The sequence below is a fragment of the Athene noctua genome, chromosome 4 (genome assembly GCF_965140245.1).
Source record: "Athene noctua chromosome 4, bAthNoc1.hap1.1, whole genome shotgun sequence".
Lineage (NCBI taxonomy): Eukaryota > Metazoa > Chordata > Aves > Strigiformes > Strigidae > Athene > Athene noctua.
In genome coordinates, this window is record NC_134040.1 from 3,577,801 (window position 1) to 3,602,409 (window position 24,609).

At 48.7% G+C, this 24,609-nt stretch overlaps 1 protein-coding gene across 2 annotated transcripts; it reads left to right on the forward strand.

Annotated features, from left to right (window-relative positions):
• The first annotated feature begins 4,179 nt into the window (after nt 1–4,179).
• PANK2 (pantothenate kinase 2) lies at nt 4,180–24,443 on the forward strand. Of its 2 annotated transcripts, XM_074904280.1 has the most exons (7): nt 4,180–4,466; nt 14,945–15,297; nt 16,339–16,592; nt 17,639–17,815; nt 18,071–18,194; nt 20,552–20,677; nt 21,105–24,443. In XM_074904280.1, exons 1-7 carry the CDS (start codon nt 4,259–4,261, stop codon nt 21,153–21,155), a joined length of 1,293 nt encoding a protein of 430 aa, XP_074760381.1. In that variant the 5' UTR covers nt 4,180–4,258; the 3' UTR covers nt 21,156–24,443. The 2 variants fall into 2 exon arrangements, with proteins under 2 accessions (XP_074760381.1, XP_074760382.1); XM_074904281.1 differs by lacking the exon at nt 4,180–4,466 and having other exon boundaries at nt 15,042–15,154.
• Nucleotides 24,444–24,609: the final 166 nt, after the last annotated feature.

Here is a 24,609-nt window from a genome sequence, read left to right on the forward strand (position 1 = left end):
CCTCAACTTGTGAGGTTGCCGTGTGTGTTTGTAAGATGAGGGGGATGGATCTTGGCTTTTGAAGCCTCTGTGGAGCAAGGAAAGTTTTGATGTAGAAGTTGGTTGGAGAAATAAGTCACCTGACTTACCTGCTCAGGGAGTGGAGGCTGCAAAGAAGGATCCAAACAACCATCTGCTTTTTTGGGGGCGGGATGCTGTAGTTCATGCCCCTTGGTTTTCCCATTTAAGAGGACAGGAGCTTTTAGAGAAAGCTTTTTGTACAACTTTGGCCATCGACAAATTCAAACAGCTCCATCCGTGGGAGCTGGACTGTTCTGTGCTTGGGCCACAACAACCCCCAGCAGGGCTACAGGCTTGGGTAGGAGTGGCTGGAGAGCTGCCAGTCAGAGAGGGACCTGGGGGGTGATTGACAGCCGGCTGAACAGGAGCCAGCAGTGTGCCCAGGGGGCCAAGGAGGCCAATGGCATCCTGGCTTGTGTCAGCACTGGCGTGGCCAGCAGGGACAGGGAAGGGATCTGAGCCCTGGGCTCGGCACTGGGGAGGCCGCCCCTCGGGGAGTGGGTTCAGTGTTGGGCCCCTCACCCCAAAAAGGCCATTGAATGACTCGAGCGTGGCCAGAGAAGGGCAACGGAGCTGGGGCAGGGTCTGGAGCACAGGTCTGCTGGGGAGCGGCTGGGGGAACTGGGGGGGTTCAGTCTGGAGCAGAGGAGGCTGAGGGGAGACCTCCTGGCCCTCTGCAACTCCCTGCCAGGAGGGGGCAGAGAGGGCGGATGAGTCTCTGGAGCCAAGGCCCCAGCGCCAGGCCCCGAGGGAATGGCCTCAAGCTGCCCAGGGCAGGGTCAGGCTGGCTCTGAGGAAGGATTTCTGTGCAGAAGGGGCTGTTGGGCGTTGGAATGGGCTGCCCAGGGCAGGGGGGAGTCCCCGGGATCCCTGGAGGGGTTGAAGAGTCGGGCTGAGCCAGCGCTGAGGGATCTGGGGGAGTTGGGAACGGTCAGGGGGAGGGTCATGCTTGGGCTGGAGGAGCTGCAAGGGCTTTTCCAACCGAGATGATGCTGGGATTCTGTTTCCCTTGTGGAGCTGCGTTTGGATTCTTGGAGAATCCTCACCTGCGTGTGGAGGAGTGTCTGCCAGGAATTCGGCTTCCTCACCTCTTCCTCCTCCTCAGCCTGTTCTGGTAAGACCCTTGTTTTGATCTTTGGGGTTGGGTGTTGGGCATCTTGAGGTGACACCTCCTGTTCCAGCATCCCAGAGACCAAAGGTGACCTCCCAGGGTCTGGGGGTGGGTTCAGACAGCGCCAGGCACCACCAAATCTACGATGCTCTGGTGACAGGGGCAGGCTAAAGCCCTCTCTTACAGCAACATCTGGATCTGTGAGGGGGTCTTGAGGAGCAACAGTTTTATGAAACCATTGCCAGAGAATAATTTGAAGGGCTCTACTGGTCATGACAGTGAAACTGAGGCCATCAGTCTGTATAAGAAAGAGGTGGGCAGGATTTGGGGACAGTTTCCAGACCTCGTTCTGGAACAAGCACAGGTCCTGGGCTAGAGGATGCCCACCACAGCAAGTCGTAGGAAGCCCAGACAGCAAGTTTCAGTGTGAGGTTGGGGAGGCTGGTTCTCAATGCAGTGCACAGCTGAGCTGCAGAAGTCTTCCTCTCAGGATGTTGTGGTTGCCAGAGAGGAACTGGACAAGTTGTGGGAAGGGAAAAGAAATGCACTAACAACTTTTAAACAGAGGTCTGAGCTTGCAAGCTAGAAGAGTTTTTGGGAGGAATAGGGCTGTAGGCAGCTGTGACTGAGTGGTGGCCAGCTGGGAGGGAAGGGACTGGAGGGGACCAGGTGGACACCATCAGCAGACAGATGTATGCTGAGGGGACAGTACACACCAAGCCCAGGATGCCACTCACGTTTTTTCATGATCCAGATTCTCCCAGATCCTCTGTTTGAATCAGACCCTGGGATCCTGCACAGAAAGGGGAGCTGGGCTGCTTTTGTCACCCTGGATTCAGCTACAGTGTACAGGGACCAGCAGTGGTTGCTCCTCAGGTACCACTCCTAGTCTGCTGAACAGCTTTAGGCTTGACCTGCAGAAAAAGGAAATATTAACACCATCAAAACCACCGCTGTGCCTGGCTCCAGCTCACCCCTCGCTGGCGGGGGAGCCCCAGGGGTGACCTGGCCTGCGGCATATACCTTTTGGGGACAAGTTGAAAGCTGCTGAGCCACATGATGGAAACAGCCCTTTTCAGGCTGTTACCTCTCCACGCTGCCTTTTACAGAAGAGGCTCCCAAGGGCTCAGCCCACAGCTCTCCTTGCTTTCTGCTTTCCTAGCTAGAGCTCTTGACTTACAACCCAGGTGAGTGAAACGCATTGAGGGCTCAGTATTGAACATACTCTGAACTTCAGGCAGTGAGTTCGTTTTTTCACAAAGTGAAGGCAATGCTTTTATGAAGAAGGGTTATTTTTCTTCAGAGAGGTTATGCTTTATCTCATATCAGCACCAACACCATTTTGTTTCCTGCACTTGCCTAACAGGATGTGAAAATCACACAAACTAAATTTCACCGATCCCTTTGCCCCATTTTCAGCACAGCAACCAGAATTCAGCAAATGCTTAGTGAAATTGTTACACCTTTTTTGAATGTCAGTCACTTATCCCTTTGGTATCGCATTAATGCCTGAGGATTGCAGTGAGCTGAGATTAGTGTGGTGCAGGTGAAGAGCACGTGGTTCACCGGGTCGCAGCTCCACCCTTAACCATTGTCTGGGTGTGTTAGACATCAATTAACATTCCTCCTAAGAACCTCCACTATGTTACAACGGGAGCTGTTACGGCATCATAGAGTCTGGGAGTCTGTTGTCTTCTCAAATGTCATCCTGTTGGTCGTTGCGTGCACCCCTCTTTATGGTCACCTCAATTTTTCTGTTGCCTGGATGGCTACTGCTGTAGTTGTTAGCTCAGCATTGACAAACATAGGGTCACTTTAAAGAAAAGGATGCACCAGCACTTAAATTACACTGTGATATACTAGAATGTATCCTGAATCCTTGACCCTTCTTTGTCTCTCCTTCTAAACCTCCTGTTGTAGTTCTCATTTTGTTGTGTCCATCCTTTCTACTGAGCTTGCAACATCTTTGGAGAACTCGAGTCTTTCCATCTGCCCTCACTCAAAAAGGGGGTTTGGCTCCAGCTTGATCTCTGAGGCCTTGTGAAGAGGAACAGAACTTCTTTCTGCTGTCTGTCTCTTTCTCTGTAGGAGGGAAACCTTAGCTCCCCCCAAGGCTAGAGCCCTACTAGTTGTCTTCCAGGATGCGTCAAGCTCAGAAACATCTGACTCTGTTTCACTTTACATTAGTGCCGTTACCATGGCCCAGAGGCAGCTTCTGAAGATGGCACTTTCAAGGCCGCCTTTGGGACAAAGCGTCCTCGCAGGCAGCATCAGCAGTGACAGCCTTGAGCTTCCCAGCCGTGGTGAATGAAGGAGGAGCTGGAGGAAGGGACGAGTCGTAGGTGGGAACGAGGAGGTTTAGGCCCCAGGCCTAAATGGCCCCAGGCCGGCCTGGGGCTGCCGCAGAGGGAGGGCCGTGGCGGAGCCTGGGGGTTGCAGACCCGAGATGGTGAGGGGCCAGGGGGTCGCAGGGCCACCCCACGGCGAGGGGGTGAGGGAGGCGTCTCTATCTGCATATGCAAATCATATGCAAAGCAGCTCCCAGCACGGCCCAGCCCAACCGGGCCTACTGCGGTCTTCCCTTCGGCCCCCTTCCGCGTTGCCATAGTTACCCGGGCTGTCAATCAGCCTGCTTTCTCCCGCCCCGCCCTGCCATCTGCCTCACATCACTGGACAGCTGTCATGTCATTCTCTTCTCAAAGGAAAGCCATAGGCCAGCGCTGCCGCAGAGCGACCCGCCCCCGCGGGCTCCTTTATCCCCGCCCCGTACCGAGCCGCCTCATTCGATTGGACAGCCGCGCTTGTCACTATCGGCGCCCGACCGCGGGGAGGGCCTGGCGCCCCTTTCCCCTCCAATCCGAGCCTTCTATTGGCGAAGCCGCCTGTCGCTCAGTGCGGCCGAGGGCACGGATTGGGCAACCACCTCACGGCCTATCCCGCCCCGCCGCGGGGCCGGGGGCGCGCGCGCCGCGCGGGGGGCCGTTTGGCGCAGGCGCGCTGGGGGCGGTGGCTGCGGCGGTGGCGGCTGTGGGGAGCGCGGCGCGGCGCGGCGGGGCGGGCGGCCCATGGGGCCGGGCCGCGCTGCGGATGGAGCCGCTGCGAAATGGAGGCGGCGGCGGCGGCGGTGGCGGCGCGGAGGAGAAACCGCGACGGCGGGGAGGAACGGACGCCGGAGCCCCGCGGCGGCGGAGCATCGGGGCGGCGGGCGTTGACAGCGCGGCCGGGCCGCAGCCCCGCGAACGGGGCGGCTCCGTCAGTCGCCAGCGGCGGGACTCGGTCCGCAAGAACCGGCCGCGTGAGTGCGGCGGGAGGGCGGGGGGGGGGTAGCGGCCGGTGGGGTCTGCGGCGGGGGGCGGGGCCGTGGGAGGAGCGTAAATGTGGCAGCGAGGGAAGGGGTGGGGCTTATGGTAATGAAGGGAGGGGGGGAGTGGGCGGGGCTACGGTGGGTGGGGCCGCGAAGGGGCGGGGTCAGGAGGGTGGGGTGGGGGGCAGACGCTCTTTAATGGCGGCGGTGGGGAATGGGCGGGGGATGGTCCCAGTATGACCAGTTTGGGGACAGCGTGGTGGGGGTTGGTAGGACAGTGACACGGCCTCGGCAGGTTGGGGCGGAGTGGGGGGACAAGCTGAGCTACAGCAGCTCTGGGACACTGAGGGCAGGGTGGTGCCAGGCGTGGCGGGGCGGGATGGAGAGGTTGGGGCTGTGGCGGGTGCTGAGGTGACCCAGTGGGGGACTTTGGACTGGTAAGGTCACTGGTGAGGACACAGAGGGTGAGGAAGAGGAGGCAGAAGGACAGGGTGCACAGTCAGAGCTGTGGGGTGAGGGCTCTGTGGTTGGGCTGGTGACTGGTGGAAGAAAAGCAACGGAGAGCAAAGAGAACGGTGTAAATTTTGGGAGGGGGGAACCTGACAGGTTTGACATGGACTGGGCGTGGGTCGAACTGGGTTATGTCAGAAAAAGCCAGTCCCCTGAACCGCCTTTGTAAAGGCTGCGTCAGAAATGGTCTGTGGAGTGAGTTAGGTGCAAAATGGATGGCAGCCTTCATTTTGGCAGCAGCAGGAGCTGCCGTTCAGGTGGCTGGTGGCTTACTTCAGCCATGTTTGAAGTGGAGCTGCGTGATTATTTCTTTACGTGTGCCAAAGTCCTTCCTGTTGGAAGGAAATTGCCGTACTTGGAAAATGGAACAGCGTCAATGTAGTTCCCTGTTACCTGTGCAACTATTAAAAGAATGTCATTAAATGACTCCAGGCTGATAACCGGTATCAGAATTGTCCTGCATCTCGTAGCAAGACTCAGTCTGTTGCCTGGCAATGCTGCGACGTTATTGTTACTGTATTCATGTAAAGCTTTAAATAGTGTTCTTTCTCTTTTTTTTTTTTTTTGGTAACGGGAAAAGAAGGAGCTTCTCTTTTTGCCCTTAGTGTGAAAATAGGAATAATATCTCAAAAGATTTTTGAAGACATTGCTGAACTGGATGCTGCTTGTGTTACTGATTTCAGGGACTGCAGCTCAGCAGTGCTCATGTAGCGTCAGCCTCTCCCTTCACCTCTCCCTTTCATTTCCAGATCGTGCTGGATTACAGGAGTGATCCTGTACCAGGAAATGGTTGTAAAGTTAATGTTAAATAACTGAGGTAATTGTGGGGTTTTGTTCTTACCCAAGAATTAATAGGATAAAAGAGATATTTAGTAGGGGGGGTGTAATGACAGCAGTGGTGGCGAGCATCCTTGTGATTTAGATGCGGCAAAACCAACTTGGTATGTGAAAGTCCACTCATGTGGCTGTTGTTTGAAGGAAATCACAGCAACACTTACCAATGGGAGCTGTGGGGTTGTTAATTAGAGACGTACTAGTTAATAGGTTGCAGCCAGCTGTAGGGAAATGTAGATCTCTGGTATGAAAATTAGGGTTGATTTAGATGGAGCTATGCATTAGATGATTATACTTTCCTGCCTTGCTTGGGGGCAGTTTCTGTGTCTTCTATGGAAAATGTCGATTGAAGTTGGCCGTTGAGGTTCTGGTTTGTTGCCGGAATGTTAAATGTAGAAGCTGGTGTGGGATGCAGTTAGGAAAACTGGTGTCCAGGATTTGGATCCAATCTGGAAGGTCAACCTGGGGTGATATGGGATTGCAATTTAGCCTGTCTTTCCTAAGTGATTCTTGTGGTAATTTAGAAGAAATGTGCTGAAGCAATTACATCCCTTAATAGGGACAACGTCTGATGTCTGAGTAAATTACGTTTTGAAGTTAAAATGCTCAATCCCACCTTAAGGAAGATTCAAGCGAGCCTAAATGAAAGCAAACCGCTTAATGGGCGTCTGATCAAAAATGTCCTACTTTAGCTCCCACTTGTCTGCTGCTGGTATGTGGCAAACAAGCTCAGTGACCTTGAGGCTTGTCTTGCCTGCCTGTGCTGGCAGATGCCCTGGCAGATGAGCCCCGCTTCCCCAGGAATGAAAGGATTTCAGCGGGCTGCGGTTCAAGCTCCTGATCTTTCTTCCTCCCCAGTCATCTGTCTGTACTGGTAACGTGCAGCAGGGGCTGTTTCACTGCAGAGATGAGGGGAGATCTGAGACCCAGGGGAATTAGACTGGATATATCAGAAAAATCCTGACCTCCAGCAGCACAAACAACGTTCGAGCTGTATGCCTTCATGTATCTCGGGCTATTAAATGTTTCTTGGTGCGCTTCTTAGGAACTAAAGAGCTTTGCTGCAGATGCTGTGATTTTCAATATGCCATAGGCAAAAAGAGGAGAAGTCAAGGGCGCTGTTGCTCTCGGAAGAGAGTGAGAAGAGACCCTGAAAATGCTGCGAAGCAGAGATCTGTTGAAGTTCCTAGCTGCTTTGGAGTATTGTATTGGTGGGGTGTGAAGGGGAGCTTGACAGGATTATTAGAACAGGCAGAAATGATAATACAGAAAAAGTTTTAGCGGCTCCAGAGGCAATGCAGAAGAATTCCTTTCTGGTAAGGAATTATCAGGACCATTACTGAAATCTGCACTTAAAAACTGGACTAGAGATACCCCAGATGAGTAAAGGATACTCACATAATACTTCAGCATAACTGTGGGATACCAAAGGGCTTGCTGTGGGTAGGGTCAAGTGCCAGGCATAAAACTGGTGATGACCAAATCATAATGAGCAGGGGAATATTTTGTTGTAATGAATCTTCTTTATGATAAGAGAAATAGGTCAGCGATTCAGTTCATCAGCTTCCCCCTTTCCCCGACTCCCCCCGGCTCTCCCGTGCTGCTGCACCGCTTTTCTTTCTGAAAACCTGGTTTCCTTGTCAGAGGTGAGTTTAGGTTATTTCCCTGGGTAGCAAAGTATGCTTCTCCTTTCTGTAACCTGTTTGTTAGTTCTCTGAAGAAAAAAAAAAAAAGCTCTTTTTGATGCTTTTGCCAGGTATCATCCATAATGGTTTATTGTTTGACAAAAGGGGAGGGCAAGTAAGTTGCATAAAGTATATTTGTATTGTAGAATATTCAGGAATTCCAAAAACACACGTGTGTTGTTGTTTTTTTTAAAAAAAGCACATCCTCATCTATTCTGTTGTCCTTCCAACCGATACCTTTTTTTTTTTAAAGTTTTATTATCTTCTGTCAGAATCACGCAAAGACCTGGTGTACACGTTGCTTTAAATTCTCAATATACACAGTATCCAAGTAGAGATACAAATAAAAGACTGTTTTGGCAGCTCTTTTGCGGTACAGAATTCAAGCTTTGATTTTTAAATACCTTTTCATGTTTTGGAACTGTGTATGAAATGTGAATTTCTAGCAGAGCCTATTTTTAGAGATGAGAGAATATGTAGCCTTAGTGTCACTTTACATTAAATGCTGCTGATTTTTTTTTTTTTTTCCCCAGCTGTAAAATTTCCATCGTGTTATAATGCTATGAAAATATAATGCTGAATATTTTAGAGTAAGCATAGAGATGCTGTCATACACTCAACTAGATCGTCAGTTCTTGTTCCTTCTCTGCAGGCTAATCTTTTTAGCTTCTGGTGTAATTGGCTCATAACTTAGGGATCAGTCTGAAATACAACTTGAGCTGCTTGCTGCATGAAGAAAATCCACCATGGAGATCTTTAATTATATCGCTTCTTTCATCTTGATATTTCTGCAGCTTTCAGAATAAGTCTGTTGAGGGTTTTTTTTTAATTTATATAGAGTCCAGTTTTATAAAGTAATTTGCATAACAAATGAGGGCATTGTATTTTTCTTGCCCCAAGGAACTTACAGTCTAACTCTAAAAGGGATTTGAAGATGAAGGGAGGGTGGCAGCTCTTGCTGTGGGAACACATAGTATCCTTGAGCTTTTCTGTGCATGAGGTTATTTAGTACAAGCTGTAAGCCTTTAACTTTGTTTGCAGACTGGCCTTTTGTTTGTTGTCACGTATCCATAGATCTGCCCATTAGAAGAAGGTTTATTTTTAAGACAAAGAGCTGCATGTACATTGTGTGTATGTATAAAGCTGCTTCTTAAAAGTGGCTGTTCTAAGGGAAAACAATACTTTGTCAGGCCAAAAGATGGGTTTTTTTCTTAGAAAAAATTGCTTTAAGGTACTTTATAACTGCTGTTGCAGTGTGTTGCATTAGGAGGCAAATGAAAATAAGGCTCATCGTTGAGCTTAGTTGGTCCTACGAGTTCTTGAAGGCACCTTCTCTGTATGCCTGCTAATTTTCACACTGAAGGCTGTTGGTGGGGCTTTTTTTTGTCTTACACAATGTTTGAGAGTGGGGTTAGTGGCTGTCATGGTGCTAACAAAGTCATATAGAGAATTTCTTTAAGGAAAAAGACCGTAGAAGGTTTTGAATGGAGAGCAGCCTTGGCTTTGAGAAGAGGATTTCCTGCCTTTCTTGTAAATGTCCAAATACCCAGGGAGAGACTAAACACTTCCCAGAAGGTGCTGGGTGGGAGGAGGGCCCAGAGGTCCACACCACCACACTCCTCTTGTGCTCTGCCTACGGGTCTCTTGCCCTCCCCTTGTTCTCTCTGGCTGGTGAGTGTTTGGGAAGGAGAAACCTGGGCCCTCTCCCGAGGGCTCCAGGTAGCACCGGCGAGGTGGTGAAGAGATGCAGCATTTGTAGTTTCTGCCTTGGCCGTTAAAACTGGCATCTCCTTGCGCTGGTTATTTCAGCAAAACCTTGTGACTGAGAAGAACCAGCCTTGGGGCTGCCCAAAGGCTCCTGGATGCCACCCATCCTCACCCTGCTCTAGGTCTGCTGCCTTCTGCAGCAGCTCTCTTGGAAAAAAATGCTTCAGAGGCTTAAAAGGGAGAGATCTTTGGATGGCTTTCAACTGCACTGTCGATGCTGGGAAAAATTCAGTGTTTCAAAGAGAAATCTCGGTAGCAGATGGTGGTGGCGTTTATCCAGGAGAGCTTCCTCCTTCCTCCCTTTCAAGGCGTGGATTTTTCTAGTTCTCAGATAGGGAAGAGCTGCTGTTGCCCTGCATGTTCGTGTTGGCTGATTTCCTGTCAGTGGAAGGAAAAAAACCCCACATCTCTATGTGTTGTTGAAATAATTTCCTTCTCTTGTTTGTGTGCCACACCCCCTTACTAAAAAAATGGGTTTATAGGGGAAGTTTTGTCCCTGCCCCAGATTATTTGCGTGTTCTGTGCAGGTTTTACTGCATAGAAAATCCTTTATGTTACAGTAAAGAAGTACTTAATTTTGAGCTAGCTTCTTCCTTGGATTCTTAACCTGTGGCTGGGATGTATATAGCGACAGATCCATAATTAAGAATCATTTGCTTTAAGTTAATTACCTTAATAGGCTATCTTTTAGAATTTATCCCTGGTGACTTACTGAAGGTATAGCCGAGCTGTCGGCAGATGGAGGACGCCAGCTGCTCCCTGCAGAGGCTTTCTGCAGCTGGTGCCTCACCAACGTGCAAAGCCAGCTCTGGTCTGAGGCTGTGTCCCTGCACGGGGGGTTGGATGCTCTTTTTGGGGCTGAGCCCAACCTGCCTGCAGTTTACACCCAGCTCTGCAGGCATCATTCCTGTTTCACCATTAGCCACTGGTGTGCCAGACAGTGGATAACTGGTGTGGTTTAATCCCCACGCTTAATGTTCTGCTAGTTCAGTGGCAACTTTAACAACACTGCAAATGTGTGAGTTTCACTGAGGGCAAATGCCGGGGGCTGCCCTTGGGCCACAACAACCCCCAGCAGGGCTACAGGCTTGGGGAGGAGTGGCTGGAGAGCTGCCGGTCAGAGAGGGACTGGGGGGATTGATAGTGTGCCCAGGGGGCCAAGGAGGCCAGTGGCATCCTGGCTTGTGTCAGCACTGGCGTGGCCAGCAGGGACAGGGAAGGGATCTGAGCCCTGGGCTCGGCACTGGGGAGGCCGCCCCTCGGGGAGTGGGTTCAGTTTTGGGCCCCTCACCCCACAAAGGCCATTGAATGACTCGAGCGTGGCCAGAGAAGGGCAACGGAGCTGGGGCAGGGTCTGGAGCACAGGTCTGCTGGGGAGCGGCTGGGGGAACTGGGGGGGTTCAGTCTGGAGCAGAGGAGGCTGAGGGGAGACCTCCTGGCCCTCTGCAACTCCCTGCCAGGAGGGGGCAGAGAGGGGGGATGAGTCTCTGGAGCCAAGGCCCCAGCGCCAGGCCCCGAGGGAATGGCCTCAAGCTGCCCAGGGCAGGGTCAGGCTGGCTCTGAGGAAGGATTTCTGTGCAGAAGGGGCTGTTGGGCGTTGGAATGGGCTGCTCAGGGCAGGGGGGAGTCCCCGGGATCCCTGGAGGGGTTGAAGAGTCGGGCTGAGCCAGCGCTGAGGGATCTGGGGGAGTTGGGAACGGTCAGGGGGAGGGTCATGGTTGGGCTGGAGGAGCTGCAAGGGCTTTTCCAACGGAGACGATTCTGGGATTCTGTAATACCTGAATAAAAAGTAATTCTATATATATTAAAAGATTGATGCTCTTGAGGGCACCGAGAGTGAGCTGGGATGAAGTTTCTAGGGAGCTGCTATATTACTTTCTTGTGATTAGGGAAGCTTCCTAAACTGATAGACCAAGTTGGTGATTCTCGTGCCCTAAAATCCAGGAAATTTATGTTGCTTAATGTGGGGGTTTGGTGTGTGAACTTCCCAGCCAGCTTTAAAACGAGCTAGTGTTATTCTGCTGAGCAAATGAGTGTACCACCAGCTGAGGGTCAGCTCTGAAGTGGAAGCCCATTACCTTGTGATGAAGGAGCCCGTATGGTGTTTTCAGTTACGTGGCTTCAGCGGGGCACCGTGCCTTGGTTTTTGGATGCTCTTCTGCTGCACCCTGAGGAGGGCAGCCCCAGGACCCCACCCTGTGCTCTCTCTGGTTTTACCCTTGTGTAGCCTGGCAAAGTGAGGTTGGGGAGATTTTTCTGGTGTTTTGTCTGGAATAGAATTAATTTTCTTCACAGTGTCTGGTACAGGCTCTGTTTTGGATTTGTGCTGAGCAGGGTTGATAACACGGGGATGGTTTTGTCCCTGCTGAGCAGGGCTTGCACAGAGTCAAGGCCTTTTCTGCCTCTCACTCCACCAGTGAGGAGTCTGGGGGGCACAAAGAATTGAGGGGGACACAGCTGGGACAGGTGACCCCAACTGACCCAAGGGGTACCCCAGCCCATATGGCATCACGCTCAGCACATAAACCTGGGGGAAGAAGGAGGAATGGGGGGACATCCAGAGTGATGGCGTTTGTCTGCCCAAGTCACCGTTACACGTGATGGAGCCCGGCTTTCCTGGAGATGGCTGAACCCTGCCTGCTGATGGGAAGTGAGGAATGAATTCCTTGGTTTGCTTTGCTTGCGTGCGCCACTTTTGCTTTCCCTATTAAGCTGTCTTTATCTCAACCCACGACTTTTCTCACTTTTATTCTTCCGATTCTCTCCCTCATCCCACCGGGGATGGGGAGTGAGCGAGCGGCGGGTGGGGCTGAGCTGCCAGCTGGACTTAAACCATGACAAGAGAGGATTGCTCTCTCTGAATCTGAGGGTGGGAATGCTTTTTTTTTTTTTTTTTTAAAAAATCAGGTTTCATAATGCAGAAAAAAATTTGCATGTCCTAACAGGAAGAAATATATTCCAGAAATCAAAAGGAGGTTTCCCAGCAGCGAGAGGAGCTTTCTGGAACTGATCCCTTCATCAGAGCAGAGATGACAAAAGAGCTGCGTGGTTTTAAGAGTGGGAAATTAATGAAAAGGGAGTCCGGGATGTCAGTGACCACAACAGGCAGGAGAAGACTTGGCTGAGTAATGTGAGAAGCCTCTTCCCATTTCTTTGCTTGGGTGGAGCTTCTTAGTTTTCCAGCAGAGTTTAAGCAGTATTGAAAAGCACAGTGGACATTGGGAAACTGGTTTTAGTGATCCTAAACATGAACTGACTATTTAAATAGGGCGGTGTTTACCAGTTCCAGTCACTGGAGGGACTGGAGCAGCAGCAGAAGGCTCTGGTTTGGCTGCCAATGCCCTATTTTTACCTGTGTGACTGATGGTATTTCTGTTGCTTCTCTCAATAGCACGCCGTGATCCTTCTTCAAAGCATTTTTCTGTGGTAGTTGTTAAATCTAGGGCTTTGCTTCAAAGAAAGACAAACCACTCTGGGGGTGTTTGTCCTATTCCACCATCTATATGGGGACTGCTGACTTATGGATGTATGTGCCATATTAGAGGTGGCTTTAATATGGCATTAGGGGGCTTGTGAACTTGGGCTTAAGGAGTCAGGAAGGTGAGTGAACAGGCAGATAGATGCTTGGTTGTCTGCCCGTGCAGAAGTAGGGTAGCCATCTCCCTCTTGAAGTGGTCATGGTCTTGGTCACTTCTGGTTGCCAGCCCAGCTGCTGTTGCCACAATCCTTCACAACAAGGCCCTTTGTTCTGGGGGTACTGAAATCCTGGAGTTTGTACTGTCTTTCTCTTCGCTTGTATTCTGGGGCCTTGGGTTCCCCTTTCCATGAGGGTGCTCCTCCTGCTCTGGTGTCTCTGGGAATAAGGTTCTCCCGACATTACATGATGAGACCCAGGCAGCCAATGTCTTGAGAAGGAACTTCACTGTTTAATTTAGCTATAGTCAGGTTTTCCTGAGCGGGGGTTTGAAATAAGAAACATACACAGAACTTTTCTCCAAGTAAAGCGTTGGGTAGACTTTCCATCCTGAAATGCTGATTGAGTTTGTAATTCTGAATTCTGGAGTACAGAAGGAGAAATTGTCCTGAAAAAAGTCCTTGGGCTGCTCCTGCTTTCTCGCTCTTTTGGACCATGATTTAGGTTTTTTTTCTCTCTCTCATTCATCAACAGTTATTTTTATGTCTGCTCTTGTTTGAAGTAGATGAATTAGAAATAGAGGGTGATTGGGATTTGGATGTGCCTCCTAAAATAGAATTTGCATCTTCTGTCAAGATTTCTTTTGGTGATGGTTGGGGGTGGCCTTTATGTAAATATATAAAAATAACTCAATGGTTTAAGAATAACGTGGGGAACTGTGATGCTCCAAAAGGACCTGTTTTTACCTCTGCTCTGCACAGCAACCACGTTAACCCGCCGAGGAAGGGATACATCACCTTCAAACATGTTCTTGCCTGTTGGCTTTGTGGCTTTTCAAAGATCGTTTTCTTTGGGAGCGAGTTCCCCGTGCTGCCCCTGAGTTGTTTTCTTTGCTGTTCAGCTTCCTGAAGTGCTGCCTCTGGGTATGTGGGTATTGCTCTCTGAGGGTTTAGTGCTCTGCAGCTCGAGCACCGTTCCATTGGCAGTAGGCACGAGGCCCTCTTGGTGTTTCATGCTTATCTGCAGATAAGCAAACATATTTTGCAAGAATAAAAGTAGCATGTTATCATGCCTGTGTCTGACGTGCGAATTTTACTGAAACCTGAGATTCTTCTTTCCAGGGGAATGTCAGTAATATCTGTGCTGCATTCAGCGTTATTTTCTGAACATTCCTTTTTTTTTTTTTTTTCCTTTTGGAAAAAAATGTAAGGGTTTAATCCTGCTGCCATGAGCCATAACATGTGGCTACATTTTTGTCTTTGCTCTGGAGTCGGTGCATCTTGTTAGCTCTAGCCTATCCTTTAGCTCATTAATAGTAATATTAATCTGTTCCAGTTCTCAGCTCTAATCGCAGATTCCATCTGATCAGGGTTTTCTCTTGATCTTTTCCAAGAAGCTCATTATCTAATACAGCTGTAAATGTTGCTGGGCCTGACACTAATGCATATTTTGTACCATGGGGGAATTTGCCTAATAAAATAATCCAATTAGACATTTGTTTTTGTCTCCCTGGGGCATCTTAGGTTACTTGTCTACCTCAGTTATGTGTTGTAATTAGTTAACGTTTGTACATCCCTTTGATGTAAAAGCACTGGTATTATCCTTAGCTCTGGCTCTGGGTCAGAACTTTATAAAAGAAATAGCTGGAGATTAAAATTGCAGCAGTATCTAGCGGGTGTACGGACACTGTCGCTGTGTGCATCTCCAGTGCTGTGGGGTGGTGGTTGGAGCATCCTGAGCATGGCATCGCAGATGTTGGGAGCTCCTCAGCACGAGGTATCTCAAAAGGGAGCTTTGTGCTCACGTACAGAGGAGTCTCAGCCACACTTGTCAAAGACAGACCTGACTGCTAGAATTTCCTTCGTTGTTTTCCGCTTGAAAATGAACAGATAAATGGGCCTGCATTTTGCAGTCCCTAGGCAACTGCATGAATTAATTTGGTTTATAACAATTTCACTGGTGGTATCACAGTATCATACCCCCTTTCTTTCTTTTTTTTCTCTCTTTTTTTTTTTTTTTTTTTTTTCTCCTTTCTTTAGTCTTTCCTTGGTTTGGCTTGGATATTGGAGGGACCTTGGTCAAACTTGTTTATTTTGAACCAAAGGACATCACCGCTGAAGAAGAGGAGGAGGAAGTGGAAAATCTCAAAAGCATCCGCAAATACCTGACATCAAATGTAGCCTATGGATCTACAGGCATTCGGGATGTGCACCTTGAACTAAAGGACCTTACCCTGTGTGGACGTAAAGGCAATCTGCACTTTATACGCTTTCCTACTCATGACATGCCTGCTTTTATTCAAATGGGAAGCGAAAAACACTTCTCAAGCCTCCATACTACCTTATGTGCCACGGGAGGTGGAGCGTACAAATTTGAGCAGGACTTTCGCACAGTATGCATTTTTGGCTTCTATATGATTAGGATCTGGTAGTGAAATTTTCTTAGAGCGTAAAACTAGAACACTTTCTCTGCAGATCTAAAACTTCTCTGAATCTTTAGCTTTGGAAAAGTGTACCTAACTCAAATTAAACTTGGTGCAGGAAACAGCATGTGGAGTCAAGTTCACATCTCCAAATTAGGCTCCTTTCTGTCTGAAAGTGCATGTAACATTCCTCTAAAATCACTCACTCACTTCCATGGCGTGTGCTCTTACATGACTCTGTCTTATTAATCTCTGATTATACTGATCTCAGTGTCGTGGGTTTTTTTACTCATTGCTGTCTTTCACATGCTTAACATTTGTTTTATTGTTCCTTTGCTCACGTGGTTTCATTTCCAACACACATGTGCATGAACTGATTGAGGTTCGGTCAGACTTGGTGGTGAGTTTAACTGAAGGGAGGTTAGTAGTTGGGATTTGACATCATCGTGTGGCTTCATGATAAATTTGACTCTTGTTCGTAGGTCAAAAATGTGTGATAAATACTTTGTTTAACCAGGGCTTGAAAAAACGCACCAAATAATGAGGCTTTTTGTGCAGTCGAGGTAACACAAGGGGAAACAATTTCATAACTCCCTTTTTTGCTGTTTTTTGGGATGGGTTTGGGGGGATTTTTATTTTTTTTTTGTCACACAGTTCAGTTCCTTCTCATTTTCCCTTGCTTTTCAGTCTAGTCCCTCAGAATCAGGGCCTAAATCAGGCCCTTGGAAGTAGCTGGGATTCTCCCGGTGTCCGTCTGTGGATCCGGTTGTTCGTTTCCCCCCTCTTTCATGTCTGCACACTTGAGGGCTGGGGTGGTTAGTCCCTGTGCATGGAGGAAGATGGAGCCCTCCTGTGATCTGTACTTCTTTCTCAGCCACTGCAGGAGTGCTGGAGATAGCTGAATTTAGTTGGCAGTGAATGCATTTTTCTAGCCCCGAGCATAAACACTTCGGATCCTTAGCTACTTCTTGAATATTTTTTTTTTTTTTTTTTTTTTTTTTCCCCTGCCAGATGGGTGACCTTCAGCTTTGTAAGCTAGATGAACTCGATTGCCTTATTAAAGGAGTTTTGTACATTGATTCAGTGGGATTCAATGGACATTCAGAGTGCTACTATTTTGAAAACCCGACGGATGCTGAAAGATGTCAGAAGCTCCCATTCAACTTGGAGAATCCGTATCCTCTCCTTTTGGTGAACATTGGCTCAGGGGTCAGCATTTTGGCTGTGTATTCAAAAGAAAACTATAAACGGGTAACGGGCACCAGGTGAGTGCTGTGTGGGGGTAAATTGGGTTTTATTTTAGAGTCTGGATTTTATTTCTGCATTGTGGATGACATTTTCAGGGACAAGCTGCAGTAAAGGTGGTGAGTTGTATGACTGAGCTGCTGCTTTTACTGCAGTCCCTTATCTCTGCCAGCAAAGATCCCTCTTGGAAGGGAAGAATCTGAATTTCATGTTTTGGTCTATTTACTGCAACCAGTCTCTTTAGAAGCTGTTTTTTCGGTTGCTTCAGGAATTAAAGTGTTTTATTTGCCATCAGAGGGATCCCATAGTTTGGGATTATCCCAGGTATGCTCCTAATGATCATGTTAGCAACTGTTGGTGTCAATCTTAGGAGCAGAGATTTGCACCCTGACTTCCAGAAGTTCCCTTATTTTGGAGGAAGGGATGCCGGCAGGGCAGTAATTCCCCAGACAGTTGCTGAACTGCTGCACCTCCCCTTCGTGAAGATGTGGCTCTTGTTGCCAGGCAAAGCCAAAGAGCTCCGTGGCTTTAAGGATTGCTTGAAAGTTAGCAATAACAAAAAAAAAACCCAAACCAAACCACACTTCACAGCACAGATCTTACTCTTATTATACATCATTAATGACATTTATACACAGTGACTAAGTGAACAGGACGGAGCAGTGTTGGGCTTATTCTTCCTGTAAGTTTTGAATAGCTGTGCTCTAATACTCCGGTAACCCCTCAGGACTAGGGTTTATTTTAACATCAGCTTCTCTGAGTGCTGGGAAGAAGGTGGATATTGTAAAATAAGAAAATTAATTCTCATTTAGAAACGCCCTCTGCAGAAGGCCGTGAGGGCATGGAGTTCCTTACAGACTGTAAGTTATTTGGAAGCAACAGATTTAAAGAAAACTGCTGCTCTTCCAAGATTGCTGTCACTGAAAAGAGAAGAAGCTGAAGGAACGGGACAACCTGAGCTCACTCAGACGTGTGGCTGAGTAATCAGAGCTTTCAGTGGAACGAGCCATTTTCTTTCTGTCTCTTTAGAAGCAAGACGGGTGACTCATTTTGGTTTATGTTGCAGCCTTGGAGGAGGAACCTTTTTTGGTCTCTGCTGCCTTCTTACCGGTTGCTCCACCTTTGAAGAGGCCCTAGAGATGGCGTCCCATGGAGACAGTACCAAAGTGGACAAACTGGTGCGGGACATTTACGGAGGAGACTATGAGCGATTCGGATTGCCGGGCTGGGCTGTAGCGTCCAGGTAATGACTTGACTGATTTTTATTTTCATGAGAGATTCTGCCAGGGTGAAAAAATGGATTTACATCTCTTAAGAGAGCTACCATTCCTTCTGCTGTTCTATTTTACCAGATCTAAATTACTGCTGGCAAAGCTTTTTAAAGTTAGAAATACTTCAAGATGAGTCACGTTGATTAAATTTGCAGTTCCGTTGGTTTTTTTTCTTTTCCTGGAATTCTGATGCAAATGGACCTTTAACCTGAAAACTGTCTTTACAGCTTCGGAAACATGATGAGCAAGGAGAAGCGGGAATCTGTCAGCAAAGAGGACCTTGCAAAGGCAACTTTAATAACCATCACTAATAACATCGGCTCCATCGCACGGATGTGTGCACTTAACGAGGTACTCAGGGGAAATCTGCTTTATTGCTTCGTATCTGCAGCATCACTCATGTGCTGTTGTATCTCTTTCTGCAGATGAGTGTTCCTACTCATCTTTTTGGACGTTCAGTAAGTTGTAATCTGCTCCTTTTGGATTCTTCAGTAAATTTTCTCCTTGCTCGCCTGGGTGGTTTGAGTCAGATTGTTGCTGATTAGGGGTTGGCAGTGGGTCCTGTTAGATCGTTTGCTTGGTCAGGAGTTAAATAGTTTGTCTGAGGTGGTTTGATGAGCACTCAGTGGGTGATAAACAACCCTTGGGACCGCTGAGTGAGAAGGAGAGGTGGGCTGGAGGGGTGTAGAGGCTGCACACCTTTCCTGCGTGGGTTTTATGGGTTGTTCTCGATTTCTTGGTCAAGCCCCACCATTTCCACGGCTGTTCCTGTATCTTTGTGCTTTCAGCTTCTTTACAGTGCTGCCTTGTTGCATTCATGTCAAGCAGCATTGTACAGGGCTATGAAAGAGCAGAGACGTGCTCTCCACTCCATCCCGAGCCTGTTCCCTTGGGGTGAGCTGACGGGGCGAAGCATCCTCCTGGCTCCTGTTGCTCACCATTTACCTTCATTTACTGCTGAAACCAAAACGTGTTATAAACAGTCCTGCTCATAATTCATCTGCAGGTCCTCACTAGAGTACACAGCTGAATGCAGAGAGGCTGCCAGATAGTTGGGGGAAGGCATTAATGAATGTGGGGACAGAATTAAAATCCGTAGGATGTGAGTGAAGGCATGGATAGGACTCGATCCTGATTCCTCAGTAAAAGGAGGGAATGAAAATTACTTTCTTGCTGGAGAACAAGAAAGCATCAGAGTTCATCACTTGCCACAGAAGAACAATTTTAGGATTGAAAACTTTGGAAGTCTGATTTAAATCCAGAATATCACTACTTGGTTAGACTTTTCCTCTCTTTCAGAATTGGTGTAGGTTATGGGTTTCTAAATTTATTTATTTTACTTTTTTCAGATTAACAGTAGAGAGCCATTCAGGCTTTTGAATGATGAGTTAAAGGCCGGAGTTGGGGGGAGAGAGAGGAGATGGCACTTGAAGATCACTGCTTCTGGCCAGTATAAGGATCTCATAGCAAAAAGTCAGCAGTTCTGTTCAAATTGCTAAGCTAGAAAGGCTGTAGTTAGACCTGTGCATTTCTGGGTAGTGTGAAAGAGTCTGAAAAAGAGCTCGTCTTAAAATGACCTGGCTGGGACTGCTTTTAGACAGAACTGGGGATTTTTATAATGTTCTGAAGATCCTGCCCAATACTTTCAGCAGTCACTAGTTCATAGAATCACAGAATCATTTAGGTTAGAAAGGACCTTTAAGATCAAGTCCAACCTTAACCCAGCGCTGCCCAGGCCACCGCTAAACCATTTCCCCCAGTGCCACATCTACACGTCTTTTAAATACCCCCAGGGTTGGTGACTCCACTGCTTCCCTGGGCAGCATCTTCCAGTGCTTGACAAACCTTTCGGTGAAGAAATTTTCCCTAATATCCAACCTAAACCTCCCCTGGTGCAACTTGAGGCCGTTTCCTCTTGTCCTATCACTTGTCACCTGGGAGAAGAGACTGACCTCCACCTTGCTTCAGCCTCCTGGCAGGGAGTTGCAGAGGGCCAGGAGGTCTCCCCTCAGCCTCCTCTGCTCCAGACTGAACCCCCCCAGTTCCCCCAGCCGCTCCCCAGCAGACCTGTGCTCCAGACCCTGCCCCAGCTCCGTTGCCCTTCTCTGGCCACGCTCGAGTCATTCAATGGCCTTTTTGGGGTGAGGGGCCCAAAACTGAACCCACTCCCCGAGGGGCGGCCCCAACAGTTGGGTTGTTTTTTGTCTCTCAGTGTAGTCTCTGGCCCCTCCCGGGGCTATTCCTGACCATCTCAGTGTACCCTTTCTGATCTCACCTTGCTCTTTTGAACCCTCCCTTGTTGCTGCCAGATCCCAAGCCAACTCGGTGTTGTCTCTGCAGATCAGCTCTTCCGGGTCCAGTTTTAAAATTCTAAATTCAGAATGCTGCAAACGCGTTATAACTCCTCCCTCTGCAGTTCCCATCCCCATTCCCCGAGGCAGTTACGCTCTGTAGCTCCTGGGAACAGCCATTGGGGGTGATGCAATTTCTCTGGATCTGGTTGCTTTAGTGTCGACTGATGGTTTCCGTCAACTGATTGTTTTTCATCAATTATTACTGGAAAATGTATTTGAAAAGCTGCATGTGACGTTTTTAACGGCACTATAACTTTTCTCTTCTTGCTCTAAGGTGGGGTTTTCGTTGTTGCAAGCAGAAAATGGAATTTAGCCTTAATGTTCCTTTTTTTTTTTTCCCCTTAATACTTTCAGAACATTAATCGAGTGGTGTTCGTTGGCAATTTCCTTCGGATCAATACAATCTCAATGAGGCTTCTGGCATATGCTTTGGACTACTGGTCGAAGGGACAGTTAAAAGCCCTTTTCTTGGAACACGAGGTGAAATTACTTTTTCAATTTATTTTGCCTTGTGGCAGAGTGCAAATTCTGTGAGTGCTCTGGAAACAGCCATGTGGAGTCCGTAGCTGTTGGTGATACAGGTTGTGCAGTAGGATCCTACAGCCACAGTTACTGCAGTGCCCAGTGTAGGGTCAGAAAAAAACATTTATATTTGCTAATATCAGAATTATTTACTCCCAATTTCATCTTGTGAACTTTCTTTTAAGACTGTTGACAGTATAGATGGTTCTTTGCCACTCTGCTTTCCAATACAGAGATTATGGTAAGAACCTATAGTTATTTCTTTCCACTGTCCTTACTAAGCTGTTAAAATTGCACCGTACGTGTAATATTATTGTTCCTGTGTCAGGTGGGTGCGCCGTGAGCGTGTTGCAGTTTTTAATAGATATTCCTGTCTGCTCTTCAGGGTTATTTTGGTGCAGTCGGTGCTCTTCTGGAACTCCTGGATTCAGCCTGACTCCGTGCAGTTCCTGTACGTCGGACCTGCGAAATTGGGGCACTTCCTGGGTCTCTGGGCCCGCGTTTTGCTTTAAAGCATCCATTCACTGTCTGTGGGTGACCTAATCAGAAGAGGAAAGGAAGATTCCTTTGAGTGCTGAATGTCTACCCAGTTCAGAGTTTATAAAGTTCAGCTGCAGCGTTTTCTGTTCCGCAAACGAAAGGCATCGCGCTCGCATTATGCTTTAAATTGTCTGTAAAGGGGAAGGAGCGTCGTAGCCCCAGTGTGTAGAAACCACGCAGCCCACTTCTGTCTCCTCTGACCCATACAGTGGCCTGGCAAACACCGTTGTGCTGTCAGTAAGGCTTTATTCCTGTTGTCTGTGTATACCAGAGACACGAGGTAAGGCACAAATCCCGTGTCTGGGGTTGATTCTGATGTCAACCTGCAACGCTTCGTACAGACCACGGCAGCGTGTGCCCTTGGGAGCGCCTCAGCCTCTGACCTTGAGCTCTGCTAAAAGCAAATTTGAGGATGAAATAACATGTTGTTCTTTTCTTTCTCTCTGTTGTAAATTTTGGCTGCATATAACTATACCAAAGATTGGTTTTTTTTCAGTCATACACTTGGTTTCTTCTCTGTAACGTTCTGTTTGATGTTTATTAATTGCTAAACTCCTGTAGTTTCCAGGGGAAAGCTCTCCATCCACACATGCTGTACTCTCCTCTGCTTTCTCTGCATGCTGCCTTGCATACAGCCCCCAAACTGGGGTGCTGCAGTTGGGAACCCCCAAGATACTGCACAGGCAGGATGTGGATTGGGCAAGGGCTGGCGGCGCGCTGAGGAAACGCTCTCTGCAGACGAGGGATTCTGGTAGCAGACAGCACTTTAAAAAAAAAAAAAAAAAGCAGCACGCACAGGGTTTGTGATCTGACCTTCCTTCCTCACGTCTCTGCTTTGCAGAAATCCTTCCCAGACTCAGAACTGGCTTTAGGAAATGAAGATTGTTAGGGGGTGGGTGTTCTCTCGGCCGTGCTGCTGGCATTGGGTATTTCAGTGTAACTGTGCTCTGCTCAGGGAGGGTGAAAAATCTGCTCTGCTGACGAGCTGCTTGTCCCTTCCCAGGGTGACAAACTCAACGGCGACGCTGCTCTGGAGCGGTGCCTGCAGTGCTCTGACTTTCCAGCTCCGCAGCTTGCCTGGGCCTAGTGGCTGCAGATTTTTGTGCAGTGCAAGTGTGCAGAATCCTCTGGGTTGGAAAAGCCCTTGCAGCTCCTCCAGCCCAACCATGACCCTCCCCCTGACCGTTCCCAACTCCCCCAGATCCCTCAGCGCTGGCTCAGCCCGACTCTTCAACCCCTCCAGGGATCCCGGGGACTCCCCCCTGCCCTGGGCAGCCCATTCCAACGCCCAACAGCCCCTTCTGCACAGAAATCCTTCCTCAGAGCCAGCCTGACCCTGCCCTGGGCAGCTTGAGGCCATTCCCTCGGGGCCTGGCGCTGGGGCCTTGGCTCCAGAGACTCATCCCCCCTCTCTGCCCCCTCCTGGCAGGGAGTTGCAGAGGGCCAGGAGGTCTCCCCTCAGCCTCCTCTGCTCCAGACTGAACCCCCCCAGTTCCCCCAGCCGCTCCCCAGCAGACCTGTGCTCCAGACCCTGCCCCAGCTCCGTTGCCCTTCTCTGGCCACGCTCGAGTCATTCAATGGCCTTTTTGGAGTGAGGGGCCCAGAACTGAACACAGGAATCAAGGGGCGGCAAATGGCTTCAGTTCATGCTCATTGGGGTTTATCACCCATCATCTCCACTCAAATGCATCTTTTAAAGTTTTCGTTTCTTTTCAGAGAAGTTGATTTTCAGCTCTCTGATCCTGCTGTGCGTTTTGAGGCCTGATTGTGGTGTGGGACAGCCCGTGGTGTCCAGCTCTACCCCGTGCTGCAGCCCGAGATCCCAGTACCCCCAAGGTGCTCCACCGCTCGCTGGGTTCATTGCACAGCGCCTGCCTCTCTTTTGGGCCTGAAAAGCGATGGAACTGCAAATTCAGAAGACGTACTCCTTGTTTTAGCTTAGCTCCTGCGTGGTATTTCTTAAAGCCTGTCCTGTCGGCTCCGCTGAGTGAGTGCCCCCAGCGTAAAGCAAGGCATTTTCTAAACTTCAGTTCATTGTGGGCCTGGAACTTCCTGAATGTATCCAGTATTTTGGCAGCCACGAAAAAATAGGGGGAGAATAAGAGCGTAGTGTTCAGGTGAAAGGTAACCTTTGCCGTGTGCTGGCTGTAGAGGAGAAGGTGTGAGCTTCTCCTGTGGTGAAATGTGCTGTTAGAAGTGAGGCGCTTGAGCAGGGTAATACAGAATCAGCCTGGTTTGGGTTGGAAGGAACCTTCAGAGATCACCTTGTCCCTGGCAGGAGGTTGGACTAGGACACCTTCCACTAGCCCAGGTTGCCCAAAGCCCCGTCCAACCCGGCCTTGAACCCTTCCAGGGAGGGGGCAGCCACAGCTTCTCTGGGCAAATTGCATTTACTTTCCAATTCCTTGTGAAATCACACAAAAGATACCCCCAAGTAGGTGTAGTAAAACCAACTCCACTTGCCAATTGCTGATTGTAGGTTTTCTAGGCTTGACTTAACCCTTTCTCTACCCTATAAAATGTAATGCATATCACATAACTAGCTGCCAGGTCACCCCTTCCCTTCACAGTCAAAACTCGGGCCCTGGTTTGCCTCGTGGAAAAGAAACAGAAACCCGCTTGGGCTTCTTGAAATGTCCTTGTGCCCAGGCCCTGCTCAGCTCCTTGCTGTAACGCCGCAGCCATGCACTGGGCTGGTGGGGGCTCATCAGATTTATTTAGTCCTGGGGGTTTCACACAAACCATGTTGGGATGGGGTGGGGGATATATAAACCCCCTCTGAATCCTTGTAAGAAAGGATCCACGCAAGAAAGGTTATTTTATTATTATTTTTTTTTTTTTTAGTAGCAGTAGCCTTTGGGAGCTGAAGACTGCCAGAAGGAAGGAAATATCTTGAAATGATTTTGTTAGGCAGAGGGAAGCTCTGGGGAGCTGAGGAACCCCCCCGCAGCACCCCTGGAGACTGGTCCCTGAGCTTGGGGCTCTCCTGGTGTCCCTGGGAGCAGCAGCCTGTGGGTTCTCCGGTGTTTATCCTGCACATTTGTGTGTGTAACTCCTTTTTCTGTGGATTTTGAGTAGATCCTGTGTGGTCTGATGTCCAGCACCAAAGTCCCTGATGTATTGTGTGTATTTTTTTTTGTATTTTTTTTTTCTTATAATAAAACGTTACAGTTATTTTTATATACTCGAAACTCTTGTTTGCTTCTTGTCTCCTCCCCAGCTACAGAGCAAAGGGCTGAACCTTGATCTGAACAGGCATCAGAAGCATCCTGGTGAAATGGGTGTAAACAAGTCCTCCCAGTTGATTTTTTAGGAATTTATTAAAAATAACTGTCAGCAATCTTTGATAA